Here is a 23,531-nt window from a genome sequence, read left to right as displayed (position 1 = left end):
CACTAGCTATATTAAAAAAAAAAAAAAAAAGTCATAATTATAAGTCTCCATCTGCGTTCCGTTCTAGATCTGTTACCCTAAATAAGTTGTAGCGAAACTAGTGGTAGTTTGTTATATGTGCTTTCAGTGTAAATGCGAGCATGAGAAAACTTCCACATACCTAAGGATAGTAAGAAGTGGATCTGTGTGGGTGAGCAAGAAGAGGTATTTCAGGCAATGGCATTGGGAAGATAGGACGGTTGTTCATTCTGTTTTACTGGAATTAAGGGGCAAGCGATGATAATGTAAGGTGGCAAATTTGGAACTGATAAAATAAATATATAAATTAATTTATCCCACAATTTGTGCACAGAAGATGTTGTCACAATATATAATGGAAACCCAAATGAGAGTGAGCGCTGATTTCATCTAGCTTCCTTCTTAATAGCCAGTTCTTCCAGATGCTTCCTTTGCACTGATACCAGCATTTCTGCGGTGCAGATAAGAGCATTAATCCACCTGAAAAGTCATCCTTGTTTTAGGGGGTGAGGGGGAGGGGAGGGGGTGAAAAGGAAGGAGTAGGAAAGAAAAATAAGCCACTTGCCCAGCAGCAAGAAGACCAATAATCTGTGAAATCCAGAACGAACTAGAGGTTTCACCTTAGAAATCATTGTGCTCCTTTCCAGCCCTTGAGATCTTTCTAACATTTCTCTAACAGTGCCCACACACCAACCAAGAAATTTCCAAACCGTTGTGTCACTCTTTGTCCAGCCTCTGTCACACATTTACAAACAGCAGGAGGCAAAACGTTTTGAGAAAAGCTATGTAACACTGAATTCTTCAGAACGGTGGTCAAATTGCTGTTGTCAATGGACCTCCAATTTTCATCTGCAGCCAAAAGAAGGCATCATCCATCTTTCTCTTGTCTAGTTTTTTTGTCTCTAAATACATTGAGTAGCTGTTGGCTGGACTCTACCACAGAAAATGTGGTTTTGGTGGTGTTTTGGGGTTTTTTTGGCCTTGCATCCAGTGAAGACTATGAGAATTTGCACTGTGAACTGATAATGTTCTTAACTCAGTATCATGGTTGCTCATGTGACTTTTTTTTCCTGTATGTTTTTAGACTTCGTAGGGTTTTAGGACAAGAGTAATAGTTTTGCTGGTCTCCTTTTTCTACAGTTGAAGTATGCTACAGAACCATACTTCAGGCCATAGGGGTCCTTTGCGATCTTCTATTCTCAGACACATCCCAGCCTCTTGAACCTGCATCACATTGTGAAGGGAAGCAATGAGTTGTAGCTGTGGATTCCCATGGTCTTGCTGCTTTCTGGTGCACTTCTTACCCTCTTGGAACCTTTTATGACCTTTCCCAAAACAGAGTTTATATTTACACTCCAATATAAAAATTCTAGGTGAATTTTATTTCAGTTTTCATTTTTTTAAACATTTTTCCTTCCACCACCACACTCTACATGTTATTTAAAAGATCCATAGGAAAAGGGAATGGTACAACCTTACATCTAATAACTAAAAGAACCCCACAACGTTTTCTGTGTACTTTGTGTTGAGCCAGATTCTTCAAACTGAAATAGAGGTCTGGAAGAATACAATTCCAGGATTATGAAAGTTTCAACTTCATGTCCCTGGGGAAGGAGTCATGATGTTAAGTCATGAAATGGAACGGTTGCTTGTCCAAATTTTTTTGCATATTTAGAAATGTGAATGTGTAGACAGTTCATGTGAGATAAAAGAAGAGATTCAGACTACTTTTTGCACTTCAAAATCCATGTTCAAACTGTCTGAAATAGAAGATTTATCCAATAGTTTCTTTTTTTGTTTGAACTAAACCTCTTATTCTTCCACTGAAAAAAATGTTTAAAAAAGAGCTATTTGATTTCATTGAAATTTTCCTGGGGGGAAATTCTTTCATTTTCAATCATACCTACTCAGTTAGAACTATGCTCCCATGTTTCTCAGAGGGTTTTAAAAAAATCCCACTATTTTAAAAGCACAGAATACATGCTGAGTAGCCTGATTCTTATTTATGGCTACATGTAAGAAGCAAGGTAGCTTCTTACTATCACTTAATTTCAGCTAAGGGCAAATCACTTGAGAACAGTCAGAACCTGGCCAGGAGGGGCTACAGAGGAAGAGGCTATTCCTCTGAAAGGTGTGGAGCTACCTGAACTAAGGGAAGGATTTTATCCATATAAAGCTACTAATAATATGTTAGCTCCTTAGTGGTTTTGAGACATGTGCAGGCAGCACTGGAAAGTACAGGACTCTTTTATTATCTCCACGGTAGAAAGCAGAACTTTAACTCCACTTTAGTTATGACAGACAGACTGACATCAACATTTTAGAAGAAGGTGTACTAATGCAGGGTCTTCCCTTTGAGTCGTTTCGCTTACTGTGTTTAAGGCAGCGTGCTTAAAGAAGTGCTGAGCATAGCTCCTATTCTCTTCGTGTCTTGCTCCAAGAAGCAAGAAATCCCTCGAGCTGTACCTAAAATCAGACGGCAGAAGTTAGAGGATACTACTGGGGGTTCAGGGAAAGTCACAAACATATGCACAAGATGCAAACAGAACTCTACTCTGGTGGCTTTGGGACAGAATTTTGAAAGGAGAGAGGCAGAGCTGTTGGCAAAGAAAATTCCACAGAGTTTGGGAAGAAAAAGACTTTCTGATATCTTTGGGAGCCAAGAAATACTATTTTTCTAGTACATTGATGATCCCAGTTTTTAATATCTTTGAAGGCCTCTTCTGTGCTGAGAGTTTTACTTGCAGCTGTCTAAGCTTTTCCCTGCTTTCAGCTTGGGATGAGTACCAGGTTTCCCACCTAACCAAGTACCTTGAAGATATCTTTCCTTGGAACACTGGTAGTTCTGCTGGCAGTGGAGTGAGTTCTGCTCTCCCTGAGGTGCTGTGCAGCTGCCGTAGGTGTGAACACCTGCAGCTGTGCATCAGAAGCAAGGTTTTTCCTCTTTACTTCAAGTCCTTTTGCATTTGTCACAGAAGAATTGTCAGCTATGACCATGCCTTGAAGGAAGACTTTTCAGTGTCTTTATTTCCTTTCTTTACAAAATATACTAGATTCTAAAAGTACTGAATCTTGAAAGGTATGGGTTCATTTTAATATGCAGTGTTGTTCTGATGGGGACTGATAAAATGACAGGAAAAAACATTCCTTACCTCTTCCATGCTGTACAAACAGATCTGGCATCCAACCTGAGTCAAGAGTTACACAAAACATTCCCTGCTCAATGGGAAAGCCATTAAGTGCCCTGCTACCAACTAAAAATATAAGGAATACAGTTATTTATTATTTTCTGCTCGTCAATTATCTGATATTATATTGTTAAACTATATGAGGTAGAATAAATTTCTTGTATATGTAATACTGAAAGTTTTTATTTCTAGGTCCCCTCCATTCCTATACCATGTACAATTCTCTCCATCTGTTTAATAAAAAAGTGAATGTTTTCTGAAAATATATATTTTAGCCAACACCTTGTGAAAATGAGAAACATTTTGACTAACAGGTGGTGCATTGGCAAAGAAAAAAAAAAAACCATGTTCTGTTTTCTTGTACAGAGACTTGATTTTGGGTACACAAGCACTAACTGGGAGAAATGTGGTTTTGTTGAAAATCAAATTGTTCGATGGGTAATATTTTGATGGAAAATGTTGTTTAAAGAAGTTTTTTTTAGTAAGTTCAAAGTCCATCATTCTCCTTCTTGGGTTTAAGGGATGGTCAGTGGATGATGCTGAAGAGTCTTGAAGAAGGATCCCCAGGAAGGAGACATTCCTGAGGAGGAAGATTTAAATTGCAGTTTATGATCTTATTGTTAGTTTGTGTTGTTAAAACAAATCCTTACATGGGAGGAGTTGAGTACGGCTGGCTTGTGGTGTGTTTGAGGGCAAGTTATGTAAAGCATCTGCTCACAGGTGCTCACTCTTAATGTGAATGAAAAACAGCTGGGGGAGGGATGGAAGGGATGTAGACACTCTAATATTGTGTAATTTAGATGTTGGCTTGATGTCTAATAGACAGCCACATATCCAGGGGAAAACTAAGTCTAGTTAGCACAGGAAAGCCTTCTAAGAACAGACCTTTGAATACTAACCCCCTTAAATCAAGAAAGATAATCAAAAGTTTTATTCCAGGAAGGGGGAGAGTAGTAACTCTTGGTTTCACAGGCAGAGGTTTACAATTTCTGTACCTTAGTTATTTAGATCAGTGGCTTCCAGCCTTTCCAGTCTGCATCCCCCAAACAATTTCCAGTGAGGTAGAAACCAACTGTATATTGAACCTAAACCAGTGGATGGTAGGCTTTGACACTGACTTAGAAAATATTGATTAAGAAAAAGGATGACTTCCACCTGGGAGACAATAACCTTAATTTGAACAAGAAGGTCGTGGGGCACAGAACTGGGCCCCCACATGCTGCTGATACCTAAAGGCAGCAGCTTTGGTGGTCGTACCTCACTGTGACATCTCCCTCCCTGCAACAGCAAAGGCCTGAATCTCTCCAGTGGGTAGAAAGGCACTGCAGTGCTCTGTGTTTTGGGTCCCTGCTGGCAAGGCCTGCCCACCCCACATGACTGCCAGCCATAATTTTCATTACTAAAGCAGGGGAAAGGCCCACCCTCCCCACTCTCAGCCAGTACTTTACGCCCTGCAACACTTTGCTGAGATGAACCATTCATAACTATCTCCCTTTCGCTTTTACCTCAGGAATGGTTGGGAGGCCACCGGCTGCTGGACACCCGCAGGGCCTTGGCAGGCCAGGCCAGCCTGCCCGTGGGTGAAGGCAGCTGCCTGTGTGCCCCAGGAAGCTGACATAACTCCTGTGCATCCCTCCCCGCCCTGCTGCCTAATTTTTTCCTGGCCAGAGTGGCCAGGAAGACACATCAGGATGCAGGACTGGACCCGGTTCTGATCAGGCCACCTGCCTCTTGCCCCTCCATGGCAACCATGGGGCCTTCCATGCCAGGGCTCACTTGCCCTCCCAGTAGGGGCTGTTGCACCTCTGAGCCAGGCTAACTCGTCCCCTGTTGCCTGGAAAAACATGAAACTTAACCCAGAAGGCTCTTCCCGCCACAGAGGGGGACAGACATGGCCACCCTATCCTCCCCAAGCCTCTCCTCAGGGAAGTCTGGAGCCAGGGAAGCTCTTCTTAGGGTGTCTGTGCGATCAGTTAAGGGTAAGAAGGGGAAAGTGGTAGGTGTTCTGAGAGGGGACAGCCACGACTATTTTATCCACCCCAGTGTTTTAAATCTGTGCTGCATGGCTCTGCTAGGGAGTAGGCATTCGTCCCACCGCCGGCGAGGCCGGGGGCTGTTGTCAAGCGTTAGCGGCCTGTGGCAGTCACGGCCGCTCAGCATTCAAGCCCTGCATGCTGAAGGTTTGTTGCATGCTGACCATTTGTTTAGGAAAAACAAATGAAAAACACAATTTAAAAGTGATTTGAAATGTGTATGTTGGTCCTATGCGCTGAATAAAAGCGGGCCCCTGAAAGGCAGGGAAGGAGTGTGCAGTACAATAATTAGAGGCCTATTGTCATGCAGATGCAGAAGAGGGGCTGCTGAAGTGTCTGCGGGTAACTGTAAATCTGGGTTTTCCTGACATTCAGGGAACCAGCCTCGCAGGCTAAAGCATGTTCAGTTAACACAACTTGCCCTATATGTAATGGAAGAAATATTGTGGTGTGATGGCTGAAGACAGCATTTTCCAAAGTGGGGTTTTATTGGTGTGCATCAGTTCTTGGGACTGCAAAAAAGCCCTGTCAATGGGTTCTGATGTTCAGAGGAGACAGCCTGGCTCCCTTAAGATTCAGCATCCTAAAGGCTCACTTAAATAACTTCTAAAAGTTAATTGTATGAAGAAATGAAACTTGCAGCATGGTGTAGAGGCACAGTGGTTTACTTGTTTAGGTATCAAAGCCATTTACACTTAATGCTTTCATCAGGGACAGAGTTGTTAAAATATCAAACTGTGTTTGATACAGTAGTGTTTCCCAAAAAATACCCTTCTGGAGATGCTGATTGTGCTTCACTTCAGCTTTCAGCTAGGAATGTTTTATATGCTTCACAAATCACAATTTAATAGGAATTATTCTATGCATACTTCTAAATTGTTTCAGAAGAACTAATGTGAACTAGGAAGAATCCAGTATTTTAAGAGTTTTATTTTAATTATCTTTCTCTTTATTCATCTTTTACTCAAATTTTTGGCAAGTCAGCAAATCAGGGAGTAACCTCAGAAATAGTTAATGAGGAGTACTATCAGAAAAATTATCTGAAGAGGAATAAAGTATATTATAGAATGTTTTTAATTTCAGTTTTTCTTGTTCAGAATTAATCTTTGTAAATTTATAAACATCTAGTATATATTATATGTTAGGATGACAGCAGTGGATGAAACCTGTTAGGTTAAATGCCTCATCTAATATAAAACTTGGGTAAGGCAACTGTTCGCTTAAAGCAGGTGAAAGTGTTTTTATATTCTGACATGCTGCTAGAGGTCTAAGAGTTACTTTTTTTTTTATATAAATTTGTCCTTTCTAATGTCATTATTCGTATGCACCACTCTGCTCCTGCTATCAGTAATGTTTGCAAGGTTTATTGCCTTAAGCAGTATCTACAGATGCCAGCTTAGAGAACATCATTATTTACTTTCCACAATTTACCCAATATTTTGAGAAAGCTGTGGCACTTGAAAACATTTTTTAATGAGATAATTCGTTACCAGTTCATAAATGCCTGAGCAATTCCCACTGAAATTACATAGTATTTTTTTGTTTCTTAACAGATGAGGAAAAAGAAAATAATAGAGCATCAAAACCACATTCAACTCCAGCTACACTGCAATGGTAAGATGCCTGTTTAAAAAAATCAAGAAAACTCGTTAGTATTTTTTCTTATACTTTTTCCAGCTAAAGTGAATAGAGGTCTTGGACATCTTATTCTATGTGTTTAATCTGCTCATTAGTATCCTGTACAGCTTTTCTTAACAAATGTCTTACTCTTATGGGATTTGTTTGAACATAGGAAACCTCTTGATACAGTTTAGAAGATCTGCTTGGCATATCTGTTTGCCACCTTGCCAGCTGGTGATTTATGGTTTGTCATCAGTTATATTTATTTCAAAAAGAAAACTAGTACTGAGAATATTTTTCAAGACTCACATTTGTTGCAGTGTATGATGAAGCCCACCTTTACTGACTGTTTTACTGAAATGAGATGTCTGTAATTTAATGTAGAAGACAACAAAAGAAGAGAGGGAGCTTGAGGATTGATTAATTTGTCAAAATCCCCTTGAAAATGTAGTGAGGGGAAAAAAGGAAGTGTAATTAGGAAGAGAAAAAGAGAGGATGGGGAGAGAAAAATTGGTGAGTTAGTGTCCTGGTTTTGGCTGGAATAGAGTTAATTTTCTTTCTTAGTAGCTAGAATAGTGCTGTGTATTGGATTCAGTATGGGATTTGGTATGAGAAGAATGTTGATAATACACTGATGTTTTTTAGTTGTTGCTAAGAAATCAAGGACTTTTCAACTTCCCATGTCCTGCCCGTGTGCAGGTGCACAAGAAGCTGGGAGGGAGCATAGTGAGAGCAACGGACCCAAACTGGCCAATGGAATATTTCATATCCTATAGCGTCATGCTCAGTGTATAGATGAAGGTTGGCCGGGAAGCTGTCTGTCTCTCTTCTGGGATTGTGGTTACAGGATTTTCCCTCCTCTGGAATCGCTAGCTGGGAACGGGCTGGGCATCGGTCGGCAGGTAGTGAGCAATCTACTGTGCTATGAAAAATGAACAAGTGCTGTTCACCGTGATTTACAGCAGTATTGCAGTCTACATGTTCTGTAATGTTACTTATACTTCTGACATCCCTTTCTATAGGTTATCTCTTAGACTTTTGTTGACTTTTCCCTTAATTTAGGTTTTTAATTCTGGTCTAACTTTCTTATTCTTGTAGGTGATAATGCATCTTTCAGGAGGTTCCTTTTATCTGGCAGAACAGAGCTCTGTTACGGACAAGCCTCAGAGCATGCTTATCTGAAAACTCATACTCCTTAGCTTGTTTCATTTAAAGAAAGGCCTTTACTTCACCTGGAATTACTTCTCATAATTTTCTGGGTGAAAAGATTATTGGCAAAAAATGTGGGTTTTTTTAGCAAAATGTTAGCAAAATTATTTTTCTGCTTCTGTCAGTCTCTCGGGAGATCTAACTGAACAGCAAAGATTAATTCACTCAGTGAATTTTACTTTTTCTCTACCTGTGGAATTCTGTGATTCTGTGAAATATGCATAAAGACATTTCAATTATTTCATCTGTATTTGCTTTCTGAAGGTGATCAGTTAAATTTTAGATTTAAAAACTCCAAGATCTGTGGGTTTGATTTAGAACAGGTTACTGCAAGTATTCAGTGTTCTGCCTTGTGGAAACTTGCAGACACTTCCAGTGCAAATAATGAGATGTGCAAATATAAATAAAGGCATTTAGTTCTGAATTATTGCTTCTTTGTACCTATTTGTATCACAAAAGTACTGTTTAAGAAGTTCAAGTAAAGTAAATAAAGGGAGTGACTACAGAGAGAAAATTATTAAAATAATAATGAAATGTCATAGAGATATTATTTTCCATTATTCAGCAGCACAACTTCGACACAGTTCAAACAGGATACCAAAGAACTATCTAGCTGAAATAAAATAGCAGGCAAGGCCTAGCAGTCCCAAACTCAGAACAGTGTTTATTTTGCAGTAGAGTTGGTTAAGAGTCTTTTCCACAGGAGCAAATAACATAGTACCCAAGAAGTCAGAGTTAATTAGGACATGCCAACAATACTGTTCCCAACAGAAGACATGCAAATACTGTACATAATCTTTTACCAAATACTTTCAGGCTTCCTCGGTCATAAAGGTTAGTAAATCTCTAAACTCCTGGGATATTGAGCCCTGCTGGAATGCAGTGTGCACGCTAATGCTCATTCAGCAGTGTTTGCAATAGAATCCTAGAATTTTATCCTAAAAAGGCTACTTACATCATCTTCCCTTCTGCTTTGCTAGTGTACTGGCTTACTACCTGTCTGTTGTGTTGTTTTTTTTACATGTTTAGGTAGGTCAGACATTGTCCCTTTTGAGTCATTTGGAGCATCTTCAATTTCCTCCATACAATTTTCCTCCCAAAAAATACATGAGGGAACAGAAAGCAATGAAGCTTTCAAATTTAATTTCTTTAGCTGGCGTCAAACTGAATCATATGATTGGCTCATTTATTAATAGACTTGTAGGTAAAAGTTTCCCAGCTTAGTAGCTGTACCATAGAACAGTTTTCTGGCGGTTTCCATATGCTTTTCAGCTTATGTGCTGCAGCTTTGAATTGGTATTTCCTGGAGAAACTCTGCTACTGGGTTTGAGACACTAAATAAAATTGCAAGCTCAAAAGTTGTGGTCAAAGTGCTAAAGTAGTGAGCTTGCTTTTTGTAAGATGTCGAGTTTCCACTGTTCTGGAAAACCAGACCCATTAACATCAGATTATTTGTACCGTGGTAGCACCTAGCAACCCATGGGTCAGTAAACTATTGTGGTCAGCACTGTACAAATGCTGCACTGAGTGCTTCCTGTAGGTTTAGCTTTACATGTTTGACAGTTTTGCCTGCTCAGGCCTCAGACCAAGTTTTTGCACAGACAAGAAAGACAAAAGACTAAATTTACCTGAATATGCCTTGGGTAAGCATGTGTCCTGCCCTCTTACACGAATCTCTAGTCCAGATGCAAGAGATGAAAGTGGTGGGGTAAATTATTGACCAGATTTCGAGGTGAAGTACTGAACTTGCCTTGTTCTGGCAAATGGAAGCACCATGATTGTCGGCAGCATCTGGTGTCTGCCAGATTAAAGCTGGTCACATTTTTACTGTTAGATGCTACTGTCTTTTACAGCTAATGAAGGCAAGGGAGTGTTGGAGAACAGAAACAGAGGAAACAGCCGTAGCAAGGAAAAAGAAGAGGAGGAAAGTAGTAGGGAAAGTGAAGCAAGACTTAAGGGAAATATGTAAATCTTGTCACACAGTTCATATTGCCATCACCTTTATTAGTTATTTCTTGCCTGACATCTTGTTGAAAAGAATGAACGTCAGTCCCATGGGGATCTTATCCTTAATGCTTATGCCTCTCCAAAGGCGAAGACCATTGAACACTACAAATGAGGAGGAGGAAGAAGTAGCTGAAGATGTCAAAAAGCTTCTCTGGATGACTGTCAGCCTAGCTAAATATCCTTTCCCTGGAAACAGGAATGATAGTTTTGTTTTGTTTTCACTGATGACACAAAATGAAGTGAAAGGCCTGGTAAATGTAGCATTACTGCCAAATACATCATAATTGGGGAAACTATGTGAGCTTGAATTTAACGATTAAGGCATGAATATACCAATACCTAGTATCCTGTGCTTATCCCATGGTCCAGTGTTCATTATTATGTGTAAAGCTATAGTTTGCTAAACATTTGGCTCTAAAATGTTCATGAATATTTAATTGGTGACCAAATTGTAAGTGTGAAACTTTACTTCAGTTTGGGGGCTGTGTGTGTTTACTTCTTCAAACACAGAATTATTCAAAGCATGGACAGCCTAATTCCATGCAATTTGGTGGCTTACAGTGTAGGCGCTCTGAATAATAACAGTATTGTGCAGCTAAAGTCAACAAATCTATTTTCTGCAACATTCATAAAAAGAAGTAAAAAAGAGGAAGAAAAAGCATTGCTAGGTAATGCCAGATTAGTAGTTTCTCAGAAATTGTTATAATGCATCAAAATGAATCAGTTCTAGAATCCTTTATGTGTTTAGCAATAGTTAACATGGCAGTTGTTCTGTTGCCTTCGTATCTAAATACAAGTCTGTAACAACACTGCAGACCTGACTCTGCTATAGAATAATCTCATTTAATCTAGAAGTATATAAGTGTATAAAGAGGGAAACAGTAATAGGGACAGATAAAATTGTCATTCCTGTGGAAGGATTAGGGGTTTTATTGCTGTACTGTAGTGTACAAAAGGTCTCATTGTGAACTACTGGATTTCACATGGCTTTATTAGGACATTTAAAATGTTATATATATATTACTTCTGATAGTGATTTGTTAGGTAGAAGATTGAGTTCATTATCTTTCTACAATACTGTAGAATGAAGCTGAATTCAAAATATGATAAAGTTGTTAAATAAAAGACAGGAAAATAAAAGAAGTGGAGCAAGATGGGTTTTTGATCATTAAAAAAAAAGTTCAGGTATAATGGAGCATTGTTCAGTGTCAGACTAATGACTCTCTGTGAAAGAGAGGAGAAAAAGAGAAAAATTCATCAGATATGAACAGAAATAATTAACTGCTTTTCTTTCTGTCCTGTCTTGGTCACGGAAGCTGACATTCCAATTAGCAGCTATAGTATACAAACGAACTCTCCAGGTTTTGAAAGGAGGTTTTGTTAAAGCGCTATGAATTTGAGGAAAGATGCCATGATGATATTTCTGTAGAAACCAAGGAAGAATAGATGTTGCCCATACAAACTGATTCCATTCATCTAGCCGGATATCTTATTAAAATAGTTTGCAGTCACAAATGATCATGATAACTGAAATAGACGGTAGGTAGGTCCTGAAAAAGTCAACGAAGGAGAGAAACTAGATATTTGGAAGGTGTTCTACAGCTATCAAATGACAGGGGGTTGTTTACTGTAAAACTGGAGTTTTCTGAGAAAATGTATTAATTTTCTAATATGTTTAAGAGGAAGTTGCACCTACCTTCTTCTAGCCAGCAAGGCAGACAAGCGTGCATGTAACTATATGCATAGGAGTGACACCATGGATGACAAGATTAATTATGGTTTAAAGTTAAGTGTGTATGTAAATACCTCTTGAACTTTGTTGGATCAGTAATCATAAAAATGTTATTTCAGATGAATGTTTGTTCTAATCTATAGACTTATAATGGCCCAGTTTCTGATTTTAAAGATGAATCATATGCCTATTCATATATTTGATGCATTATTGAAAATTTTATAGTTGTGTGTTTGCCTGTGTAAATGAGTAATAATAATTTCTACAAGGCAGAGGAGGCTGTAATTTCACTATTTTATTCAGCATTGTATTCAGATCATGGACTCTTTTTCACTTTGTCCATCAGCAGTAGCAAGAAAATATTTTACGGATGTGATTTTGTGCACACTCTTGAGTATTTGCAAATAACTTGCTTTAGCCACATCTGCCTCCTCAAGGTAGAGACTTTTGCAGCTGGACAGGAGTGAAAAGCGTGTCATGAACCAAAGGAGACTTGTCTGTAAATAATGAGAGGATGCTTCCCCTCAGTGAATGTTTGTTGTTTTGTAGTTGTACGTATATTTGTTTACTGCAGGATGCTTTTAGGGTATAACAGATTACTAGTATATTTTTTCCTAAAAATAGAACTTTGGAGCATGTTCAAAACCCAATATCCCTTTGTGCTAATCTCTACTTGCCTGAGAACTCACAGCCTATATTTTTGATAGCAAGCGTGAACCAAATGAAGCAAGTGTTATGGAAGTGAATTGGAAAGAGCACTTAGGAACAAAGCAGAGAAAATTTAGTAGACAAGCAAAAGCCGGAATGTTTGGTCTTGAAGATGCAACTTTGCAGACTGTTTACCATAGAGGACATCCAACATAATTGCAGTTCTCTCTGTTTGATATTTGCTTTTTAAGGCTGGAGGAGAACTATGAGATTGCAGAAGGTGTCTGCATTCCTCGAAGTGCTCTCTACATGCATTACTTGGACTTCTGTGAGAAAAATGACACGCAACCTGTTAATGCCGCCAGCTTTGGGAAGGTAAGTTTAAACAGCAGTATGATGCCTTGAGCTCTCACCTGGTTCAGGTGAGTTTGGATTATTGAAAAGAATTAAATCATCATTTACCATTAAAGATAGAGGTATATGAATGGAATATCTTCTGTATTCAAGTTATTGGACAAAGACTAAGATTTTAACTATTTTGACAGTTGGAATAATTTCTAATCATGACTAAGCTCCAGAATACACTAAATTTATCAATGACTTCAGTCCCCAGCCTAGCTGACAGTGACATGGCATACAATATTGGCAACTTGGAAGTTGAATACAAGTCAGTGTAAACACATCTGCGCTGTGACCTGCACTGCTTTAACAAATATATATTTTTTTAAAAATAGAAGGGTAAAATATCGATCATTTAATTCTGGAGCCTGTCTATGCCATTCTTGTAAGCATCATACAGAGATCCCTGAACTGGTGATATCAGCCCACACTGGCAAATTCACACAGTGGAGTACAATGCCACTGGATGTGAAAGTCCACAAAGCATCTATTACGCATTTGTGCAGCACTGCAGGTACAGGCTGCTTAGTTATCTTTGTACTGTGATTCCTTGTGCCTCCACTTTCCAGTCCAGCTCTAGTAAGAGCCACTGCGGTTAACTCCAGACTCACAGTGGAGATGCACTCTGAGCACAGACGCAGCTGTGCATTGTCCAGATGTGAGCAATAAAGCTGTTATGCTATACACCACTAGCAGACGTTAATGGCTGTCTAGGATGTTACATAAAGTTTGTGTTTTGGAATTGCTGGTCAGGTGATGTTTTCCTCTCAGTGAAAAATAGGATGATATTTTTATTTTTTTTTTTTTTTTATTTTTTTAAATTCAAAACTGAAATTTTACTATAGAATGTATCATAAACCTTTAAAACTTGTGGGCTGTGAAAAAAGCAAAGTGTAGAGTTTGCCACTGTTTTTAAAATGCTTGCAAGCATGAATCTGAAGCTGATTGTCCTGCAGGCTATTCTGTTCTAGTGTTTGCAACATTTGTTCTATAGAAGTGCTGGGTATTCAAAGAAGGAAAAATGTTCCTAGGGTAAGTGCCTGTGTAAAGAGTAGGTGAAGGAGAAGAATGTATTTAATGAGGTGTCATTTGCTATAGTGCATCTTTATGTAGGCAGTTTAGCAAGGCAAGTAACTGTACCATGTTCTAACATTACAATGTTTGTTGTGTCTTAAAGACCTGCATAGCTCAGTTGATTCTGTGTTAGGTTTCTGTTTAAATACACTGCGTAAGTGTGAATGAAGTTGTTCGTTGTTGATATTGCTACCAAGTGGTAAGTATAGTGGCAACATGTAATTTAGGAGCAGTGAGACCAAGAAACAGATTTCATGCAGTCTAACACATTTGAAACGTGGGTAAAATTTACACAATGCTACTTTCGCCGCTGCTGAAAATTCTGTAAATTGCAAGGTGTAAATATTCTGACATTATTTAATCAGAACATAAATCTACCAGGGACTTCACCGATTTTCAGTATGTGGCAGTCTTTTTACACTGTTTATTACTCCATCCTCCTTCTCCCGTGCCCCTCATGCACAGAGCTGTTCATTGGTAGGAGTACCTTGACCTAGCAGGACAGGTACAGTGTCTTCCATCCAAAAATCATGGCATTCAAATGTGTTTTTCATGTGCTGTGGTCCAAATGTTTCCCACTTGGTTGCAATAAAATTCTGAAGCAGTGACGCATGAAATTTGTTTTCCCTTTTTGTGGAGAGGAGGCCATGCAGAATCATCCTAGTACTGTCTCAAACTAGTGCTTCATGTGACCATTACTTTTGGATGTGGGAACTGAGGCTTCTGCACAGGTATGTCCAGGAACCTCAGACAATGCTGGCACAAATATTGAAGTGAAACAGGCTTCTGCATCTGCAGAAACTGAGCAGACCCCAGTGATTCTTTCCAACCTATTATTGCAAAGAAAATGTACTGCACAGTCATGAAGATCTGCAAGGCAGACACCCACTTCGTTCAGTCAATAGTTTGCAGTCAGCTTCTCCTTAGGAGCAGGTACACTAATGAAGTTTTAGCCAACAGACTTGTTATCATGTGACTTAAATACCATATTGGCAATGTGTGTTGCATAAATGCCTTGGAGGCAGTGCAGTGAAATAGGTGCTATTTGAGGGGTTCCATACTTAGCTGCTGAAATAGAGACCCCAGACATGTTTGTCCTCATTGGGAATCTTCAAGAGCCCTGCAGCTGTCATCTCCTCCAGAGAAAGGAGTTAGTTGTTCTGTGAAATTGTAGACAGTTCGCCTTTCAATAGACCACATTGAATTTATGATTCATCTTTGAACTTTAGCTCTGTGGGCAATGTTAAACATTTAGGCTTTTTCTTTAACAGACTGGTAGTTTTTAGAAAGAGACACAGAGTTCAGCACATTAAAGCAATCTGTAATAAGTAACATCCTCGTGTATTGTTACATACTCAGTTACATCTCAATTAACAGAACAGCGTTGATTTCACTTTTAAAGATACCGCTGGAGACACATGAAATTTGCCTGAAAGTGATCTCTCCAGATTAAGGTTTTGTAGACAATACTTCAGCCCATGCATACTACTTAAGCCTGATGTAAGTCAAATATATCCACAGCAGAGCATGGCAGGGAGAACAGAACAGCTGAACTAATGGATCTTGTTTCCTACCATCTCCTATGTTCCCTAAATCCATAGCTTTACCCAAATCTTACATAATATCTCCATTTTTCCCTGCAGTATGTTCAATTATTTCCAGGTCCCAATCACTACATCAAGGTCTTGCTTCTTTCAGTTTTGTCACACATCTGCTGCACCTTCTTTCTACGTTATTTTTAGATTCCTTCCTGTCTGCCTGTCTGTTTTTCTCTTCTCCCCTCATGCCAACAGCTGGACAAGAAGCAGCACATGGAGTGGCTGGTTCAAAGTAATAGAAGTGTTGACTGGTTGCCTCATACTCATGGTTGTCCAGTCAGTGGTGCCAAATGGCTCAGCTAAAACCTGAGCTCTCTTCCCTGTCTTTGTCCTCAGCATTAACATCAGTATGGTCTCCCCATTATCCAGCCAGTGTTTTCTATTAAACTTCTAGGACATGGACTGGACCTCAGGCATTTGGTAATATTGGATTAGTGAAACAAAAATTGGTCTCAGGGGTGGAGAAATGAACAGAGAGACAGTAATATCTCATAGACTGTTTCCTGATGAAACCAGGCTAATAGCAACAAAAGTAACAACAAGAGGAAAGAAGAGAATTACTGTATAAATAAACACCTTTAGAAAAGCAACCTATACTCCTAAAACACTTAAAGAACATATAAAATAAGGAAGACTCTAATATGATTATTAATGTGATATATTCTTACATGACAAAGGGAGCTGTAGCTTTAATACATTAGCCAAGATTTTAGTGCTTTACTCACCCAATTAATATGTGAAAATTACAGGTAGTTTTGTCTATACTAGCATTTGCCAGTCTGCTAATAGCTATGCTACGTAGACTGTCATTACAGAACTTTTTCTTGCCTGCAAAAGACCGGATCAAGCACTCTTTTACCCATTTACTTTAACTAAACAGTGACTAGGGAGGGCCCTGTATTTGCTCGTTACAGCTCAGCATCAGCAAGTGGAGACTCCAGTGTTAAACTTCTGAGTAGGCAGCAAAGCATATTATATACATATTATATACAACGGGATCATGATTTCACCCAGAAGTGAAGCAGAATAAGTAAAAATGTTCCATGCAACCAGTGAGAAGACAGGGAAGTACCGTGAGGAAAGGCAGGTACGTCACGGAGTTATTAACAATAAAATGTTGCATATGAAAAAAGCTTTCTCACCATGAACATGTTTAGACTCTGAATTAGTCTTCAGGCAGAAGGAGTGAAAGCCCTGTTGCTGGGGTCACTTAAAAAAGACTGCAGCCTTGTGCCCCTCAGCCCTGTGCTGCAAATGCCTTGGGCTCTGCTCCGGGACCCTGTGGACTTGGAGAGCAGTTTAAGGTGTTTCCAACTGGAAGTTCTGCTGCTGCCTGCAGCAGGGAGGGCTGAGCAGGTGTATGGTTTTTTTTCTGAGCAACATGTTAACGTAAAATGCCAGTGATAATTAATCGCTGAGGTAGGAATTATGGTGGATGAAGGCTCTGACTCTATTCTCACTGGGTTTAGTTGCAAAAGCTAAATCATTCTGAATTGGGGCCTTCACTGAGTCGAATTAAAAGCAGGAATGTTTTGACCATTTCCAAGCCCCTCAGTAACTACTGCGTATGGGTGGGTGCCATAAGGCTTCTTAGTTCCCTCCTAGCTGTGCCACGTCATCCAGCTGTTCAATGGGGCCGGCAAGTCTCTCACTTTTATTTCCAACACTGATTTTTCTTCTTGTTTCTTTTGTGACCTGTGTGAACCTTATTTTCTTAATCAAGCCCCTTAAAGATGTAATCTTCCTTCTCTGCACCGGTTTCCCCTATCCTCCGTGTCCTCAGTGCACTACTTCAAATTTACTGTGCGGTTGATAAGTCACCTCCCCGACCCTGCTGTATCTCTCATACAGAACACGTAGTTTCTCGTGGTGCAACTTCTTTTGCATCCTCATGAGGTGTTCTTCCCACAACTCCCATATGCCCCCTGGAGGTTAAATACTTTCTGTCGTTTTTCTTTTTTTCTTTCGGTGCTTTCCTGTCAGGTCTTTTGACAAGCAATAATAAAGTAATATTTGAAAAGGAAAACGAAGGATGCTGACACTTTGCAGGGTGGTTCTCCCCTAGCTGAGGTCCCTTTACATCACTCTGGCAGCATACAGAGGTTTAACATGGATTCATGCTCATACAAATTTTAGAGCCTTTTTGTTGGTCCCTGACTGGCTTTACTGTAAGTGAAAACTAGATTCCAATAAATTTATTTCACTAAATAAGGAAGGGTAAAATCCACAGTAGACTTGTAATATTGGTTAGGAAAGAGATATGTTACATTTTTGACCAATATTTCCACCCCATTTCCAAAAAATGGGCTGAGGGACAGTTATACCAGCAAAAAAGTGCTTTTCACCCAATAGTTTGCTTTGCTCCAGGGAGGTACAAGCTGTACCAGCCAGAGTCCTCTTTTATCACTATGCACTGTCTCTATGCCCAGAAGTTTTGCCAGCAGGACTGTTCCTCCAAGCATGATTCGCATAAATAGGATTTACAGTTTCATCCTATCACACTATATATCTTTAATCTTTAAAAAGGACAGACAAGTAGCCTTATTGATAATGACATTGCAATGTGATTGCATTCTGATTTGTCTTTGTGTTGAAATGCGCACATCTGGAAATTACCTGCTGTGCGTAAGGAGACACTTCTCCTGAAGATGGTGGTTTTTTTTCCTTTACTCTCAATTTGCTCCTAAGTAGCCTCAACAGTGACTAGTATAGCAAAACCAAATTTACTCTTAAGTGCTCTCTTCCAATAGACTAAACCAGCTCTTACATTAATATGAACAATTACTATACATGGAATTTTTTTTTTACTTAAACTTTTTTTTCTAGTCAATATAGAAAAGAGAAATAGAACTGGGGAAAAATCAAGCTAAAGCTGAGGATGTGGTTTCTGTTATTGCACTGAATGTCTGTATCAGTCCGTTGGCACTATTTGAGCAGTCCCTGCTTTTTCTTCATCCCTTTTTAACCGCTAAGGTTCCTGACTGAAGGATTGTTAACAGGAGTATGACTTTTCTTCCCAATTCAGAATCTTCTAGGCCAGGCTCCTCTGAGGAGGCCAGTAGTAACACACGTACTGCAGAAGCAAGTGGCCATGCTGGTGTGGGGAACAGGGGTCCTACAGTGTAGCTGGAAAGGTCTTTGCCCCCTTGGCTCTGCTTCACTGATCTCTTATATTATTGCAGGTTGCTGATTATTGCCTTTTTCTCCTTGATCTTGGGGAGTAAGAAAACCAGCAAGGACACCTCAGTTCCTTCAGAGTGACTTTTCCTTCCCCAAAGATTTGCCCTCTAGCAAAAGAATTTTTACTGGCTTTGCCACTTTGAGCATCTGGCTTCCAGTTAGGTCTTCAGCATAAAGTAGAGCAGCCTCTGGGCTGCTTTACCTCATGCCTTGTCAACATGTCCCAGAGGCTGTTCTTACAGCACAGGGTCTGCCAGAGTGCACGGATCCTGGCGCTCAGCCTTTTCCCACAGATATGCTGGGTGATGGCAGTAAGCGTGCTGGCACCAGTACAGAGCAGGGGGAGTTGTGCAGGGTTTTAGATCTGCTTGGCTTCAGCAAGTCAGCACCAAAAGTGGCTGCAGCTCAGCTAAGCATCTGAGTCAGAGCATTCGATGTCTGTAGCTTTGTTGGGATGCAGTAATCTGTTTGATCATGCCTTAGGCTGAATTCCATCTGGCCAGAGGAGCTGCTGAAGGAGGATATTGTTGTGCATAGATGAATTTGAGGAGAGGTCTCACAAGCTTCACTAAAGGGTCCAGTTCAGTTGGAGTTCCTCATGGAGTCTAATCTCCATAGCAGACAGAATTGGGCACAGGCATTAGAGAAAGTGCCAGCAGGCTTTTCTGACTTGCTTTGCAGTATCAGTTGAGATGTATCAGTGCTACAAACAAGATCTTATCCTACAGCTAGACCATGCCCTGTTCCACAAAATGGTGAAAGTGAGTGGAGAGAAATGGGAAGGTCATTGAATCAAAGTAGACAACAGATCTGGGGTCAAGAATACTGGACCCATACACTACAGTCTTCTCTCCTGGGCGATGCAAGTAAGCAAGCAAGGAGTAGAGAAGGTATAGACACAGTCACAGCTCTTCTCCTCTTCTTTGCACAGTTTGGTGGATTTGGGGGACAGGAATGATACTTTGTAATGGACTAATCTGATTATGCTCTTTCCTATCAGTGGATGTTTCTTGGGGCAAAGCTTTCTTGACCTCAAGGTAATGTGGTATTAAGCCAGGCCCAAGCCATCTCTGAGCCAAAAGGTACCTGTTAACACTAGTGGTAAGAGTAACAGACTGTCTCAGGGCAGGATTTTCAAAAGCTCTGAAGCAGATGGGGAAATCCCAGAATGATCCAGGCCAAAGATGAATGAGCCTAAAAATCCTACACTTATCATATAAGATTGAGGATATAAGCGTTGTTTGTGTTTCACAGCAGTGAGAATAAGGAAACCATAGCTGTGTGGGAGCAGAGTTATATTTGACACCACTGATTTCTTTCCTGCTGCCATGGCAAAGAAGTTTAAGACTGAACACTACAATAGAATGTGGTAAATAAACACAGATCTTCTGTACCTGACTTCATAAAAGAAAAGCGTGCCCTCTAGATACAGGACTTGAAACTTGAGTTGAGATAAATAGAGCCAGAACCTGTTATGAAGAATTCTTATTAGAGGAAAGAGAATTTATTCCACTGTATTTAGAATCTTTCTAGAACCTCCCAGAGCTACAGAGCCTGGAGCCTGAAATCCAGTTCTCATTCTGGCAGAGTGAAAATACTGGGTTGCAACTTAATTTTATTTCATTACTCTGGGAAGTTCTAGAAGCACGGCTAGAATTATTTCAAATAGAAAGAAACATGAGTCATGAAGAATAACATCGCTCTAGATCAGATGCCCTAACAAAATGAACATGCCTTTTGAAAAGTGGCAATTTATATTATTCCAGGGGAAAGACTTCTAAAAGTCATCCTCTGCATATTGCCCCCAGAGCAAAATGTAATATTTTGACACAGGGAGAGAGGAAAAAATGACTTCAGAAGTTCCCAGACATCTCTGGTTTCTTCCATCATTATTTGTTCGCATGAAGACAGATGCATAAGATGCTTTATAAGATAGTTTGGTTTGGTTTTTTTTTTCCCTGATTTGTTTTGTCATCTCATATCATAGAAGAATTTAGGTGAAATGATTGGGAAACATAAAGTTCACAGTTTGATAGTGAATGCAGTGAGGAGTGATGGGTCACAGTGTAGGGATGAAGGCAGAATAGACAATACATTGCTCATTTTAAAGCTGGGGCTGCCTCTGCTTGTGTTGGACTGTCACAGTGCTGGAGATGTGAGAAGGGACGCAGTGGCAGAAATTACAGCTGGCAGTAATCAGGATGAAGGAATGCACCTTTGCAGCCGTTTGAGGGTAACAGAACAGCTCCTGCAGTTAGCCATGTCTAAGGTTAATAGGTTGTGCAGATGACAATATAGACCTTTACAGAGGAAGTGCATTTTTCTAGTTGATGCTCATAAAGCTTTCTGTATTTTGCATGGGTGCTCAAGTAACTTATTTAATTTTTATTGCATTATTTTAAGAATGACCAAAAATACAAGTAACTAGATATTTAATTCAAGTTTATTCAGATACCTCTACTAGGTTTAAAAAGCCAAAAGGGGATAAAAATCCTGTTAGCTCCAAGATCTGTGCAATACATGTTGCATGTTGTACTATTGGCATTGTAATTGCACTGTGAGAGAATGATATGAGAACACTTCTGTTTCCTGCCCTCACTTTGGCTGTCCCATACGTTCAGAGTGGAAAGGTTACTGCCTGTCAGAAAGAAAAAGTTCCCCTTATGTTCTACCTGCACAGGCATTCCTAAAACCATGTATCAGGATTGTCTGCAAAAGGGTTAAACAAATGCTGACCTGGATATACTAATCCCTTGAAAAGGTGTATGTTTTATATATGTTATATATAAGTTGACTTCTGTCTGGCTCTTACATATACCGTAGGCAATCACCGAAAGAACTATGGAGTTGCAAAAAGATAAGCCAGATCTTATTTTTTTTTTAATCAAGAAAGGCGTACAAGATCTTCTATAGGCAGAAGACAAGATCAAATCTTGAGCAAGGTGCAAAGGAATGAGAGGGAGAACACAATTAAAGTTTACTAACTGAGAAAGAAATTGAAGGAGCTTTGGTTTCTGAGGCTAATACAGTAGGGACAGAAGTTATTTGCATGTGAAACTCCTGGTCTACATCTGTCTCAAAACCAAAAAGCCAAGTAGCATAAAATAATACCTAACAGTCAAAAGTGCCACATAATTTAGATGGAATTTTACTTGAAAAATGTAAAACCTGTACCCTTTTACTCAGCACATCTCACAGGGCAGCTGGGTTTGTGGTCACTTTAGAGAAGTATGAGGTGAAGTTTCAGTTCCATTGAAGGGCAATGGTAAAAGGCCTGTTCACTCCAAAATTCCCTTGGATACCACCCATGAGATCTTTTTACCACTGCTTCTGTTGAGAAGCCAGTGCTGCTGTGAGAACGGGGACTGAGCTCCATTCAGAAAGCATCTCAAACTGCGTGGTCTGGTCTTGATTCGTTTGCTTGCGCAACTCCACTGCAGTAATGAAAGGAAAATGATCCAACTTGGTTTTCAGATCAGGACCTGAATTTTCATGTCCAACAATTAGGAAATCCCTTCCCTTCCCACCCAGCTGTAAAATTAACTCATTTTCTCTGTAGGTCTTTAAAAGTTAATAATCATGAAACACAATGATGATGTATTTTATAGGTGACTTTTCAGGCTGAAAGTATGATTCAAAAATCAACATTTTGGACCCTTTGCTTTTTCCATTGATTTCAGCACACAGTGAACTCCACTTTGTCCTGCCTGATCTAGCTTCCTCTCTCCTTTCAGGGAAATCTCACTGCCTTTGGCAATATCATTGCACAGGGATTTGCATAAATGTAGCTGAATATAAACATTTATATGAACAGCTAGTTCATTTAGTACTTGACTTGTTTTATTTCAAACACAAACATAAATACCCATGCTCCTGTGTACAAGCATCCAAGCACGAGTATGCCATACTATACATATTTTACATATGCAGCATTAGATCAAAAAGTCCTGACATCTTTTTTCAAAGGTTTGCTAGATTATTCTTTTGATTTTGTAAATTATTGGTAAAGAATATTTTAAGTGAGGCATACTTTTCAGCTGTATTCTGAAAGGTGTATCTCATAGTTTAAAATATGCTGGATTTTAAAAAGAAGCAAACAAAGAAAAGAAAAAGGGATCATCTGATCAACTGCTCTGTTACTCTTCTCTTTTCCTGATCACCTCTGCCCTGGTATGTAGAAATTGGCTGATTTATTTAAATCCCAGGAACTCCCACGACATATGGTTCATAAAGTAGCATTTACAGTGTGCATTGTAACACTTCATCACTGCTAGAAAGACTTGAAAGTAATATGGGTTCATGTTGTTCCAAAAGAGAAAATAGGGTAAAGGTATCTCTAATATTAAGATTTACTTTTGAGCCTACTGCTGTAAAATCAATTTTTGGAGAGGAATGGTATTTTCTGAATGACAACTGCCACCACCAAAAAAAAAAAAAAATTAAAAAGTCCCCTAGCCCAAAAAACCATCCTCAGAAAGTAGTTCTTCAACACTGCCTTTTTTCCCACAGCCTTGTGGAGCCCCCAACCCTGTCTGCAGAAAATGAAAGAGAGAGGGGTGGGATTAATGTGTAATTAAAGGGAATTTGGAAGGCTGAGATGTTGCGGAATGTTAGATCAGTAGCTGGAACAGCATGTGGTGTTCTTTAGGCAGGCTTCATTGAATCCATACAAAAAAAGAAAGAAGGGCTGCTTGCCTGTCTGCTCATTTATCAAACAGCTAGGCTGAACTTTCACAGCTCCACAAAAGTGTTTTACTGTTTGCTGAAGTTTTGCTCCAGAAATTAAAGCTGAACAACCTAGCGACTCTAAGTCTATGCTGCGTTT

General features: G+C 39.6%; 1 protein-coding gene across 5 annotated transcripts in view; it reads left to right on the top strand.

Annotated features, from left to right (window-relative positions):
* RFX4 (regulatory factor X4) overlaps nt 1-23,531 on the top strand; it is a 98,284-nt gene that overhangs the window by 21,090 nt on the left and 53,663 nt on the right. For 3 of the 5 annotated variants that reach the window (XM_074825317.1, XM_074825316.1, XM_074825318.1), the window contains 2 exons: nt 6,793-6,853; nt 12,707-12,830. In XM_074825317.1, coding sequence (XP_074681418.1) covers nt 6,793-6,853; nt 12,707-12,830 — 185 coding nt within the window. Of the gene's footprint in view, nt 1-6,792; nt 6,854-12,677; nt 12,831-23,531 lie in introns of those variants that run through there. The other 2 variants (XM_074825321.1, XM_074825322.1) reach the window with 2 other exon arrangements.

The sequence above is a fragment of the Strix aluco genome, chromosome 5 (assembly GCF_031877795.1).
Source record: "Strix aluco isolate bStrAlu1 chromosome 5, bStrAlu1.hap1, whole genome shotgun sequence".
NCBI lineage: Eukaryota > Metazoa > Chordata > Aves > Strigiformes > Strigidae > Strix > Strix aluco.
This window is presented reverse-complemented; position numbering and strand designations above follow the sequence as displayed.